The sequence below is a fragment of the Micrasema longulum genome, unplaced genomic scaffold, assembly GCF_059751315.1.
Source record: "Micrasema longulum isolate JH-2025_06_02 unplaced genomic scaffold, ASM5975131v1 h1tg000193l, whole genome shotgun sequence".
Taxonomy (NCBI): domain Eukaryota; kingdom Metazoa; phylum Arthropoda; class Insecta; order Trichoptera; family Brachycentridae; genus Micrasema; species Micrasema longulum.
The window spans coordinates 126,025-139,776 of record NW_028277398.1 but is presented as its reverse complement, the minus strand read 5'-3'; the positions used below and the strand labels follow the sequence as shown (position 1 = coordinate 139,776).

Genomic DNA, 13,752 nt, shown 5'->3' with positions numbered 1-13,752 from the left:
TTAAATATACATACATGTAAGCATAAGTAATACAGAGCATTTAAAACAATATTATTAATTAAGAAAGTCTAAGAAATATAAACTATAAAAAAGAATAAAATATTACCAGTTATAGAATTATCGATAAAAAAAAAACTAAGAAAACAATTTTGAATAACATTAAAAAATACATATTTGTGTATTATTATTTAAAACTAATATTTAGGTAAATAGTATATGTTTATGTATGAAAATATATATTGAAGTAAAAAAAATGATAAAGAGAAATATTTTTAACTTATAAATTAATTCAAGAAAAGAAACGAAAAAAGAAAAAAAAAACACTAATAAAGAAGTTTAAAACAATTTTTTAACAATAGTAACAAATAGTTACCTAGAACTATTATTACTAATGTAATAAAGAAGAAGAGCCGTTCTATATGTACTAAATTTCATGTGAAATGAGTCGCCAACGTCCTGGTACTCATTGCCTAGAGTGTGAAGTCTATTGATGACTGCATTTTTACCATATGATGTCGAAGTATTGTTGCCACAGTATTGGTAGGTTTGCCGATCTTTTGCTAATCTTGTATAAATATGTGCACATGGTAAACATAAAGACATCGATCGAATACAGTAAACACTCTCGTTTAACTCTACTCTGTCCGATTACTCTGCCGCTTCGTCTTCAGATCTTCACTGCAATCTTCCTGGACTAGGCCAAATCCCGAAGCGGATTTGCAACCTGCTAGTCGCCTCTATCAGCCGACAGTATTTTGAATAAATATTCATACCTACGGGCTACTGATACCTATCGCAGCTCGCAGTAGAATACCTGCGCCTTGCCGAAATTTTACAGTCTCACTATTCTTTATACGAGGCGGAAACGCGTCTCGTACAGTGGAAGTGAAAGTAGGAGAGAGGTGTTTATAGTTAAATTTGATTCAGTGATCATTTGAAAGAAGTCAAATTTTTATCAAAGAAATGTTTGTTGGCAGACCTAAGAATTCTGGGCATAAGAGAATAAAAACCATAGTTAGTTCAATTGGTTATCGGTATGAAAAAGTCAGTTTTGTCTGAGGTTTCTAGTTGGGATATTTTATTTTATTGAGCTCAGTAGTTCGGGCGCATCAAAAGGTGAGTTGAGAATTTTATATAGAACTAGAAGGTCGGAATTATTTCGACGGTCTTGAAGATAAGATATATTTAAGCTAGTTTCTAACTAATAAAATAAATAAAACAACTTTGTTTTTAACCACTAATTTTTATTTTTCACCGACCGGTTTCAAAGCAAACAAGCTTCTTTGTCAAGGTTTACGTAACTAATGAATTGATTCCTTTTTATTTAATTTCTATCATAATTTCTAGCATAAACGAAGGTTTCAGCTCTTTAACTTCACAAACATCAACAGATGAAAGAATTAAAGAAATATAGATGTTCAAATATGGGCAGAATGGTGAATGTTACACAGTGTGTAAAGTGGCCACTTAAACCAGCCATTGACAGGTCATAAGCCCTGTAGATGCCTAGATTTCTATATTACCTTCTCTTAAATGTTCTTCATCTCTGTTGTAATATTTTAATGTTAACAGCTCCCCGGGGAGTTGAATCCAGTCCTTGTCTACAAAAATTTGGACAATCTCAAAATACTGTTGATGTATTTTTATATTAAAGCTTTTTATTCAACGCGCCTCATTGCAAACGTGCGGAGAATGCAGTATGATTTTTTAGTGAGGCGGAGTCTCACTTTCAAAACAGCCACTGTTTTTTATTGTTATTACGGTTATCAAGGTATTGTTGTTACCCCACCGTTTTCGTGCCCTTTTTGTTTGCCCATCGTCTCTATTTTATTATTTTGGGTCCTGCCCACTGCCATTTAAGTTTTGCTGCACGGTTCGATTAGTCGATAATAATTTATAATGCACTGCGTATTTTCGATCTGACTGTTATCGTTCCTTATTTCATGGTTTCCAGGAGCCACCTGGAATTGTACGAGCAATCTTGCGCCGTGGACTCGGTGACGAAGCGCTGCGCGGGCTCCGCGGAAGCGTGTCGTGCCGCGGTGCTGGCCATGCTGGGCACCGAGCTGAGGACCGCCTGCGCTTGCAAAGGGACAGACTTCTCTCAACTACACGACTGTCTCGGTTGGCAGAGGCTGCTTTGGCTCAACCCCTGTGTCGGTAAGCACGGCGAATCTATATATTTTTTGAAAACGCTGATTCGATCCAGATTTATTTATTTAAGAATCGGGTTACGATTCTGTTGCTGACTAACGGATTAGAGGTCCGAGATTCAACCCCATTCTACCTCATCTTTATTCCCATTTTCAAATAATGCCCTAAAATTAAAGTATTTGGGTTAATCATAAGGACGCAAATATTTACTTTGATTTTTTTTAAATAAAATCTTCATGTTCAAAATAAAAGTGCTATGGCAGACTAATTGCTAAAAGCAATATCTTCCAGCCAACTAAAAAACGGAATGGTCAAAATTTGTGCTAATTTTAAATTCATTAAAAAAAACAGCTGTTTGACAGCTCAATATGAATACATTATATTTTACACGTGAAATTAAGAAAAATGTGGGATCAGGTAACGAGTTTGGAAGTAGATGAAAAGCAATCAAGAGGAATATAGGTTCTAAGAAAGGATATTTATTTCCATGCCACCTCATCCTAATTTTTTTATATCCTTATAAAAATGGTATCAATTTGTTGGTCCTTTAAGGAACTTATTTATGTAAACTCAACAAACAATATGATAGCTAGCCGTCCATTTATTCCCGTTTGCGTATATTAGGTACGACTCCTTATTATTTAGGCTTTCTCTTTCCACTGCTGGATATAGACCACTTCTAACTCCTATCACTTGTCATTGTCTTGACCTCTTTACATCTAGTGTCTGGGCGTCACCATCTATCTCCATAATGTTGTTTGTCTTTCTCTTTGGTGGCCTTCTGATATTCCTTTTATTTGTCTAAGGCCTCCACTCCAATATTCTGATGCCTCCCTATCTAACCATATGTCCTGGTTATTGCCACTTTAGTTTTACCATACTGTTCATGACATCAGCAACTTTGGCTCTCCGTCTGACAGACTGCGAAATCAACTAAATAATGCTAAGTTGTCATTTGTGCTTATTTTCTTATACAGTTTTTAGTTTTTTTTTTCAGCTCATTAAGGACGTAATAACAATAAAAGCTTTTAGGTAGAGATCTAGAATAATCATAACTACAAACATATCTCTTTATTTGCAGTCGAGTCCCAGAGTGATTTCCACATCAAAACCTACGGATCAACTGCTACCACTACCTTCGTTGACAATGGGATCCGCACAATCCACGAGTCTTTCGAGCCGGAGACTACTCGCCAAACCACGGCTATCACGGTTACTCATCCAACCCACCCGCCATCTGTGATCATTGTCACTCCGAGGTCCACCCACTCCAACATGGAGCAAGAAGTCAAGAGCGGGCGGAACATTGAAGTGGAGATCGTCAACAACCAGGGAACGAAGGAGCAAGTGGAAGTTATAGTTACGGAGACAACTACCCCGTCCACGACAACTGAAGAGGAGACAACGACGCTGAGGACGACGACGACAACGGAGAGAGAGACGACCACAAGAACTACTACTACTTCAACCACTCCGGAACCTGTGAAGTACTGCGTGGTGCAGAGACCAGAGTTGGATGATCAATTTGTGCAGAAGGGGCACACAAGACGAGTAAGTTATTAAAAACAAATATATTGTAGTATAAATTAACTAATTTATTGCAGTTGATTTAGATTTGCCATTTTTTTCTAATATTTCAGATAAGGGCCACAATTACAAACGATATCTTCATCAGTACATATCGAGATGGTGTGAAGTAAAATCGATATTTATGTATAAAAATGTGTTTATTTAAATAAAATTTTAATCTTCGTCGGTAATCTGTTATTAAACATGTTTAGACGAAAAAATTGTGTGCACATTCTGATTTTCATACAAAAAATTTAATTTGACTTTGTAGATAAAATTTAGGATTAACGTTAACTTCCCTTTGTAGTACAGGCACATATGGCCTAAGCCAGTGACAAAAGGTTATATGAAAAAGCATATGAATAAGAAACTGAACAAAAAGAACATAAAACTATGTAGCAAATACAAACAAGGGCAATAAAGTATAGTATATATATATAAAACGAATAACATATAAGATTTCGAGCTCACCCATTACAATTAATATTCAACCCACACTGTATGTTAATGGCAAAAAGATCTACGAAAAGCCGGAAGATCTATCCCAAAAAATTCCAAGTCATGTAACGAATCGACTAACCTACTCATTTTTGACATTGGGGTGTAAAAACAAAAGTTGCTCTTAGAAGATTTGATAAATAGTAGATTTTGACTTCTGGTGACACACAGCAAAAAAATTATGTCATCTTAAGCAGCGTAAGAGATACGTCAGTGGTAATATCGTGATCTACTGCACCAAATGATAAGTAAAGAGTGCGATTAACATACGGTACAAAAAATGATATTAAATGTTTTTAAAAAATTCATTTAAATTCTGCTATCAAAGACTTCTTATTTGAAATTTCCAGCTTTATCGAGACGCGGAGTTGGATTGCTCTGAACTGTGCCATTGCGACAGTCACCTGTCGGTCTCCTGCCACGCGGTATGCGTGCGCCACGCGCCCTGCCGTACCGCCCTGGCCTTCTACAGTCACGCTGCTCCAGCCTATCAGGCGTACCGCGGCCGCTGCTACTGCTACAGCGGCTCCTTCATTTGCATGAGACCCAACCCTGGTAAGAGTCACTCTTATGGATAAAAATTAGCACCAAAACGCAGGTCTAGTAAACTATGGCATGTTTAGATAACTTCTCGCTCTTCTGTCATGTGTTGCGGAGCTTTTTTGCTTTTATTGGGCCATAAAAACATTAAAATAAAATCTGTCCGGGAGTATGGCCGTACATGGTCGTCCAAACAAAATTTTCATCAATGGAGTATGGGCGTACATGTACGTCCGATTATTTTCAGAAATATTATTTGGGCTTGTAAAACCGATGGTTGACAACCCATGAAATAAAACATCGATAATTTTGATATAATTCATATTTACTGGTATAATTTATTATTTTTATTCAAGAAAATATGTTGCTCATAGCATTGACAATGATATAAAATTATAAAATTATAAAAAGTAAAAAAAAAACATGAAAAAAAACTCACTCCCCAGATACAGTTTTGTCGGCAGAAACTCACTCCCGGACAGGTTAAAACCAGTATTTCACGTCTACCATGGAGGTATTCAACGCAGACCCTAAATCATAGTAGGTAAATGCCCCAACCTCATGATTTTTACATGAAAGTAGCTATCGAGTCGAAAACACTCCATCTCCTCCATCCAGGTTTGGTTTCTTTTCCACACACTGAACTTATAATCTTCATCCGCTCGTACATGGGTGTTTTTTGCACTACCTATGATGGTCACGTTGGTATTAATTATAAAACATATTTAACACGAGAGAGCGAGATGAAAAAAGGCAAGCCAAGCTGGTTGCAAATGACTGGCAATTAGGCAAAAATTGATTCATGAATAAATGATTCCACATTGACTCTAATTGTTGGTTCGTAAACCGTTATTCTCACGTGATAACTTTTCTTTCCATTTCCAGGAGAATATAGTCTTCCTCCAGGAGTGTACCTTCTGCTAGGGTTTAGCTCTCAGGACGAGGCCCTTCTTCGCCCCCACACTCGTCTAGGTTTAGAAGATGCTGTGAGGATCCTCCAAGAGTACATGCTCACTCTAGCTGATGAAGGGGTAAGAAACACCACACATTTCAGATTGAAGAACTTTAACTGGTCGTGGTGTTGGAGTTAAACATCTAACTTAACGATGCATCATTACCTCATTTGCACCAAATGATGCACATGTACTTGTATATAGCGTATGGTTAGGAGTATTATGTGCCTACTTATTTTGTATTCACATTTTTACAGTGCAACCAATATAAAGTCTCCGGATTAGAGGCATAACTTAAGTTTGTTATATTAATTTCATTTTTAAGCGTTTTAAAATACATAATTAAAATACAGTTCCACCAAAAAAAGTCAATATATTGTTCCTGTTTGATGAATAACACTTTTGGTAATTTACAGACAAACTGCTCCCTGACACTGTTCAATGTTACCAACGAGAATATGATCATCACAGCAGCTGTTCCCTCCACACAGAAGGAGAGGACCATCAACCCACTGGCTGTGCTAGATAATGACAAGGTATGCTTGTATATTTTTAATCATCATTCTTATACCACAAAATTTAAAGGATCAAACTACAAAACAAATATTCTCTTAAAATTATTTGGAAATTTATCTGCCTGATGTTTGTAATGGCTTTAAAACTAATTGAGAGTCATGATTTAAAAAATAATTCACCTAGACTCTAGATGTTAAATCATTCTTGCCTTAGCATTTACAGGGCACACAGGGGTTGAATGATATGTATTTTGGAGTTGATAAAAAATGTTTTTTGTACCTTGTTTTTTAGTGTCATCCCCTTGGCCTTGTATACACTTCTTCTAGCGATGCTCCAACATTTATATAGTATCCTAGTTAACATTTGTCCGACCCTTCCGACTCCTCATCTGCACACACCACTCATGCTCCAGCACACAAATAGCTGGTTTTGAATCGGTTGAACATCCCTCAGCTGATCTAGCCTCCAGTGTCCACTAGCTATTCCCAAAACTGCTGAAAAAAGTGCGCGCAAGTCTAAGGGACTTTGTCGAAATGTTTTATTATTCGGAATACCTCAGGGGTGGAGAATATCAACCTCGCATAATATATTATTTTATTCTGGCTTCGAGTGATCCAAGTCTCATATAATATACAAGTTTAATAATATGGTATACTTCTACGACTGAAAATTTGAATTTCAAATAAAACAAGGCGTGATTTTAAAAAAATGCATTTTAAATTAATTATTTAATATATAATAGATACACTATGATTCACCATAAACTGCATCACCGTAAGCGTCTGGTAGGAATAATTATTTTGTGAATTCTCCAATCTTTAGACTACACTGGCTTAGAAACGAGTATGGAAAAATTGTTATGTTAAGTTTTTCATTGTCAATTTTAAAAGAAAAACTTCTTACGGTAATAAAATCAAAATAATTTACACTGTTTAAATGCCGTAAAAATCGCCGACTTTTTCTATTTTGCTCACTTAAATTGAAATAATACTAACTGTATATTTTGAAAACACATTTAATTATGTATTATATTAACTTAATTTTGTACAATATTTCATCTTTAATATATTTCTATAGTCATATTATTTATGTCATTCAACACTCTTAAATTATTTTTTATTGTCGTTTATCAGATAAGTACCTACGTATTATTACGTGTTACGATAAAATTATTTATTTTTATTTTTTTAGTTATCGTGTAAAAGCCCTCTGGGTGTATGATTATGTTCAAAACTCGTTTATTTATCGTAGCTGCTCCAAATTTAATTTACTTTGTCCCCATTTAGATATTTTTAATGCAAAATTTTGAGACTTCAAAAAAAACTTTTTGAAACACTGTAAAATAAAACATTTGTCAGTGTGTAATAAGTTTGTGTTCCTTTAAATATGTTTATTTTATTATGATATCAAAATGTTGAATTGGTCAATTATAATTTGAAAATCCCTCTACTCCACTCCTCCTATTTCCTCATCCCTTAACCTTCGTACGAGCTCTTTTTTTTCTCATGACGTAAATAATATATTATTTTTCTCTTTACTGTGTAACATATTCTCTCATTATATTTGTGAAAAGCTTTAACTGTATGTATGTACTTTTTTTATATTTTGTATTCTTATATAACAACTGTTGTTTTTCCTTAATAAATAAAAAGATTTTTTTTTTTAAATATATAGATAATCAATTAAAAAAAAGCTGTATTTGCAGATTGAATGCATCGGTCTCCTGGACATGATCAAATCGAAGATCAACTCCCAGGACTACGCCATATCGTCCCACCTGCTTTTGTCCATCTTCAAGATCGCCGAGGTGGACGTGGTGTACCCTCCCCCCTCCAGCACGGCCCCCCGGGCGTCCGGCGCCGCCCCGGCCCTCCTGGCCCTGGCCCTCGCGCTGCACAGCCGTGCCGCCCTCTACAGCGCACTGTTCTACGTCGTCCTAGCTGTAGAAACTCACAAATTAATGTTACAAAATGTTGCTCACTGTTTTTACTCTGTATACATAAATATAGCGGGGATTGTTTCCCGCGTTCATTCTTTACTCTATCCGCCAGGCCACGCGCCTGCAGCAAGACTGTCTTTTGGAAATATGTGCTTTCGATACACTTTAAAAGGGAGTATTTTCCCTTGCACTTTAGTCGTAAGCCGTCGTGTTAACGTGCATGTCGAGAGCCGACCGGCCGTCATGTTGAGTGTCCCATTTAGCGTAGTTTGCACAGCGCCAGCATGCCCTCTCGTAGACGACTCTGCTGTAGCTTTTACCACTAGCGCTCCAACGAAGACTGAAAATATCTTACTGTTTTATAAAGGGTTTCAAGATAACACTCGTTGGGGTAATATTTTAGTCTGTGTTACACCTCTCGCCGCCGCCGGCGCAGCCCGGGCAGCCATCTTGTCGGCAAACGTCAAACGTGAACCTAACCTCACTCCGGTGCATCATGCGCACGTCTCGCGAGTCGGCGAACATGTTTCCGCGGGTAACGAAAATACACGCCGACGTTCGTCCGACACGTTTCCATTTCACCACCCACTTGTTAGATAATCAAGAAAGCTTTAAATTGGCTGTAGTTAGTGTCTTGTATGTTAAGCTAGGGATAGTTTAGATCGTCTCCGTGTATCATCAGTTTTTGTCTTTAGATGATGTTTTCATAGAATCGGAACGCATACATATCAAAAATACTATTTACACGCGATTCTTGTTTGGGTAAACACCACATTTGTCAATTCCTCTAAGTGTTCCCTGTGTCAAGATGTACAATTCTGTAATTACAATTTAGCGATATACATCGCCATTGGTAAGTCTTTATTTTTTCTATCGATGCTCAAAATATAATCAATAATATCCGCTGGTGCAGTGATATCTCCTGACACGGTTCGCTGTACCTCTAAGGCGGATTCCTTATTTATAAACGAATGTTTTAAATTATCTGTCTTCGATTCAGAGTAATCAAAAATCGTTAAATAATTTTCTTTTTTTTCCTCAAATGTAAAAAATAATATTAATGACTAATCATCCCCTCCTTTATTCAATGAAGCCATAGAATTAAGAATAGTCCACAAGCCGCAAGCGCGCATCAAACAGAAGGTAACTAAACTACTTTTAAAGGAATAGTTTTACCTTTTGACCCATTAGTTTCTTTGTAGACGTCGCTTAGTACGCAACTCCCGATTTAAATTCAACTATGCCGTGTTGTGTCGTTTTTAAGTGTAGAAAATTATTTCTACACTTAAAAACAACACAACGACTTTTCTTTAAGATCCCAGCATTATCTGGGATCTTAAAGAAACAGGATGAGATCACATTTCATGTGTAAGTAGCAAATGCATTTCATAAAAATTAAATTATTGTTCCGTCTTTCAGATTGTCGAAAAAAACAACATCGACATTTTGTTAGTGTTGCCAGGGTAGTCAATATTTTTACGCTACTTTGCTCATCTAATGAAAGATCTAATGAAAATTGGACCTCTTAGATGCAACAACGCCGTGGTGGACATTTGACCAACATTATCTTTAAAACATTAAATATTATTTAACATGACATAAAAATATCCGTTTTCTGTAAAATGAAATTTGTTTTATTTTTTTAGTTCAAAGTTAATTTATTTATTAACTCTTATTAAATGACCCTTTACTTATCTACTTTGTTGTGTCAATCAAGGTTTCCGCGTGTACAATAAAATTTTAGAAAAATTAATGAATTGCTTTTTTTAAAAATATCTTACATTTGTGTTATGATTATATTTTTCGCGATCTGGCAACATTACGCGGCGACTTCACATATGCGCGCGGCGAAAGTGGAGCAAAGCGGGGTTTTTTTCGGACACGGTCCGATGTATTCAAATATGATTCTACGCTCCTTCTGGACTATTCTTAATTCTATGCTTTTGTTTTATTTGGTGAAAAATATTCTGAAATCAGTAAAATATACAACATAAATAATTAATCTACGTAAAATGAACCGAGTTGTGGTCCCGCGGCTAGCGTCGCGGACTCGAGTTCGAACTCCACTCGATTATCATGTTTTAATAATAAGCTATTCATGTTGAAAATGGTCCACAAAATTTAAACATTTGAGTAAATCGTAAGAACATAAACAAAGGGAAAAAAAATTGTTACATTTTTTTACAATATTTAAAATTTCAACAATACTGTGACAGTTGACAGATGGTTTGAAATATTCGTTCATTTGTTTACTATGTAGCATAGAATTTATTTTCTCTATAGGACACATTTTGACACTTTTTGTCTGCGGATAACCAAATCTACCATAGAGCAAAACTACCACATTTTTTCGGTTCTTTTCTCTGTGGTTTATATGAGTAGATCAATCACAAATCGCTTCTATGGTTATGCTAATTTGTTCAATTCCTGTCTCAATCAAATCAATTCAAAATAAATATATACCTATACAGCACTAACTTTGTAAATGGCTACGTTAAAAAATAAAAATAAACATTTATGTTGCTTTAAATCGATTTAATAAATATTAAAATATGTAACTAGACGATAAATATATGGAGTACTGAACACAATATTTGAACTGTATTTAACTTGAATTATTTTGCACAATATTTTAAGCATTGACGTAGTTCACAGTCATGTTCCGAAACCGATAGAAACATCACGTTTAATTAAACGATTTTAAACAAATTGAGACAGCAAAAACTACGTTTATTCAAATGAAATCCCTCTTCGGCAATGCTAATATCTCAACTTGAAAATGAGGCAAAGATTGGTAAACTGTTATGTGTGGCCTGTATTGTTGTATGGCTGTGAGACTTGGACTCTGAAAGTGAACACGATGAATAGGCTGGAGGCTTTTGAGATGTGGTTGCATCGCAGAAAGCTTTAGATATCTTGGACAGGCCTGATAACGAACTCAGAAGTCTTAAGTCGAGCTAGAACAAACAGAGAACTCTTAACCACCATAAAAGTTTGTAAAATTTCATATCTTGGGCATATGATGCGTGGAGAAAAGTACCACTTGCTTCATTTAATTTTGAAATTGAGGGTCACACAGGGGCTGGAAGAAGACATATGTCCTGGCTGCGAAATATACGAGACTGGACTGGCTTCAGGACTGTGGGGCAGATTTTCCGGGCAGCACAGGACATAGGTACTTTTGCCAGAGTGATTGCCAACGTTGGGGATACCTGACAGGGCACTAAGAGAAGAAGAAACAAAATATGTATCAAGGTTAAATGTTTTAAAAACAAAATATAAATTGAGGCATTTAATTTTAAACATTTTCAAAGTGACATAATTTTTCAACGACATTTAAGCCCCAGCGGTTATGAATTATAATAAATTTCACTTAGTCAATTAATAAAGATTTTAGCTGGAATTAAAAGGTTTTTTTGTATCAAAATCATTGTTTTTCTTGCTGTTTTTTAGAATTCATTAGAATCACGATTCTTGTCAGATTAAAATAAGAAATCGACAGTTAAAATAGGAACCGAATAAATTATTTAACATCTCTGTGAATGAGACAGGAATTTACAGCAAATTTATCGACACCTCATGAATGTTTGAAAAATATGTTTGCACATTGCTGGGGCCTCGATTCTGAAAGTATTGCTCTTCCTTGATAAATTGGATATTCTTTATCGAGGTCTTATCTTCCCCGAAGACTTTTTATACAATAACTTATGTATTTTGTATTTTATCTGCAATTCGTCAAGTAAATTCTTAATTGTAATGTTCATTCTTGTGTCTACGTGTTCAACTTTTACTTTTTTAATGTTGGTTTCCTGATGGCTTTACATGTACATTCAGAATCGACCCATAACCTCACGAATGCACAGACTATAGACAGTGTTAAATTATGGGCGTATATGTTTAATGTTAAATTTAAAACATTGCTCAAAAATTTTCATTTGCTTTTAGTTCAAATAACCATATGCATGTATTTAAATTACAGCTATTTTTTTTTATCGTGTAATTATTATTGAAATATTTTTTAAACGTAAGGGCAGTGAAAACCATACACTTTTCAAAAAGATCTACTTGAATGGACTGTAATATATCAATACTAAAAACATACATTTGAAAAAATTATTCGTACAATTATTATTTTTTAAGTAATGAATATAACAAAAAATATATTTACCAATGTTGACAGGTAGACAAATTTTTATCGTTAAGATGATATGAACGTTTGAATAAAAAATTTATAGAGATTTTTTTTGACATTTTTTTTGTCGAACAGATATTTCCGTCTTGTTTTACTGTTTAAATAAATATATCAGATTAGATCGTTGTTTTCCATGTTGGAAGATGATGCATAGGGCACTGTTAATTGCGAGAATCTCGGGTAAACAATTATGCAAAATTGACTTAAAAAATATTTATATTTGTTATGTTTCATTCCCTTTTTCGCACCGAGTGGTGTATAGGGCACTGCATTGGTGAGCCAAATGCAGCGTTGTTTGATCGTCTGGTACATGGAGGTAAGGTGATCAGTCTTACGCTTCAGGTGCCAGCCCAGGGACAGTGAAATATTGCAGTTTAAACAACCTTTAAAAACAATGTTTCAAGTCCACTCTGCCAGGAATTGAAGCTGGGACCGTAAACAAGGTAGGCGGATGCGCCGACCAATAAACTAAGAGGCTGGCTTACACTCATTCGATTTTCTTTTTAATTTTTCCTGAGAGTAGTTATCGAGTCGAAAATATTCGTCCGGGGTTCTGAATTTATTTCGCATGCAAAATTGTATTCTTCATCAGCCTGGACACTGATAAAAAGCAACACTAATGTGACGAAGTTCATATCAAGTTGTTAAATTTATACTTTTATTTGTAAGCAATACACAAAAAAGTTTTTAAAAAACATATCAAATCAATTTGGAGCAATATTCATATACTCGTATATAGTAATTTTTAATGTTGTCACTCTGAATTTTAAAAATATCTAAATCCATACAAATTTAGATTTTGTTAATGGGGAAGTTTGGATATAAATTTTTTTCGTAGGCGCGGTAAAATTAAAGTTTTTAATGGTAGAGCGAAGAAAAAAAATAATTTAATACAGACGAACTTCTTTGAACGACGTTACTAATTCTTCCGAATCAACCAATGATAAAGTTGTGTTAGATTTCCGGTTTACGGTTACTCGACTGACCAATCAGGCGAACTCATAGAGAAAAGGAGAAGAAACATGAGACGTCACACGCGGAGTAATTTCAGAAATACAAAACTTTAAAAATTCATAGCGCTGATAACACGACACATTTCGTTTTATTTGGCGTTGTTCAATAGTCTATTTACAAATAATAAAAAAATACCGAGCTTCCTCATCACGAAATTTTTTAGCAATGTTTTGGGTTTGTCCAAATCTTCCTAGATACATTTTGGATTATTAAAATAAAGGCAAAATGGGAAATGATATTCAGCAGAGATCCAAAAAGCTTTGTTAAAGCCTATTTTTTTTTCCTTTTAGTTCCATTGCTGAAGAACAGAGTTTATTTGGTATTTTTAGTTACATATTATAACTAATTGCCCACTAAGTCTAAAGACTTTTTCGAAG

At 35.1% G+C, this 13,752-nt stretch overlaps 1 protein-coding gene across 1 annotated transcript in view; it reads left to right on the top strand.

The window, feature by feature from the left end:
- Positions 1-8,950, top strand: part of Gfrl (Glial cell line-derived neurotrophic family receptor-like) — a 144,906-nt gene extending 135,956 nt beyond the window's left edge. Inside the window, exons 11-16 of the mRNA XM_088243161.1 lie at positions 1,955-2,160; positions 3,236-3,705; positions 4,572-4,776; positions 5,647-5,792; positions 6,131-6,250; positions 7,936-8,950. Coding sequence (XP_088099287.1) covers positions 1,955-2,160; positions 3,236-3,705; positions 4,572-4,776; positions 5,647-5,792; positions 6,131-6,250; positions 7,936-8,769 — 1,981 coding nt within the window. The 3' untranslated portion in view covers positions 8,770-8,950. The remainder of the gene's footprint in view (positions 1-1,954; positions 2,161-3,235; positions 3,706-4,571; positions 4,777-5,646; positions 5,793-6,130; positions 6,251-7,935) is intronic.
- Positions 8,951-13,752: the final 4,802 nt, after the last annotated feature.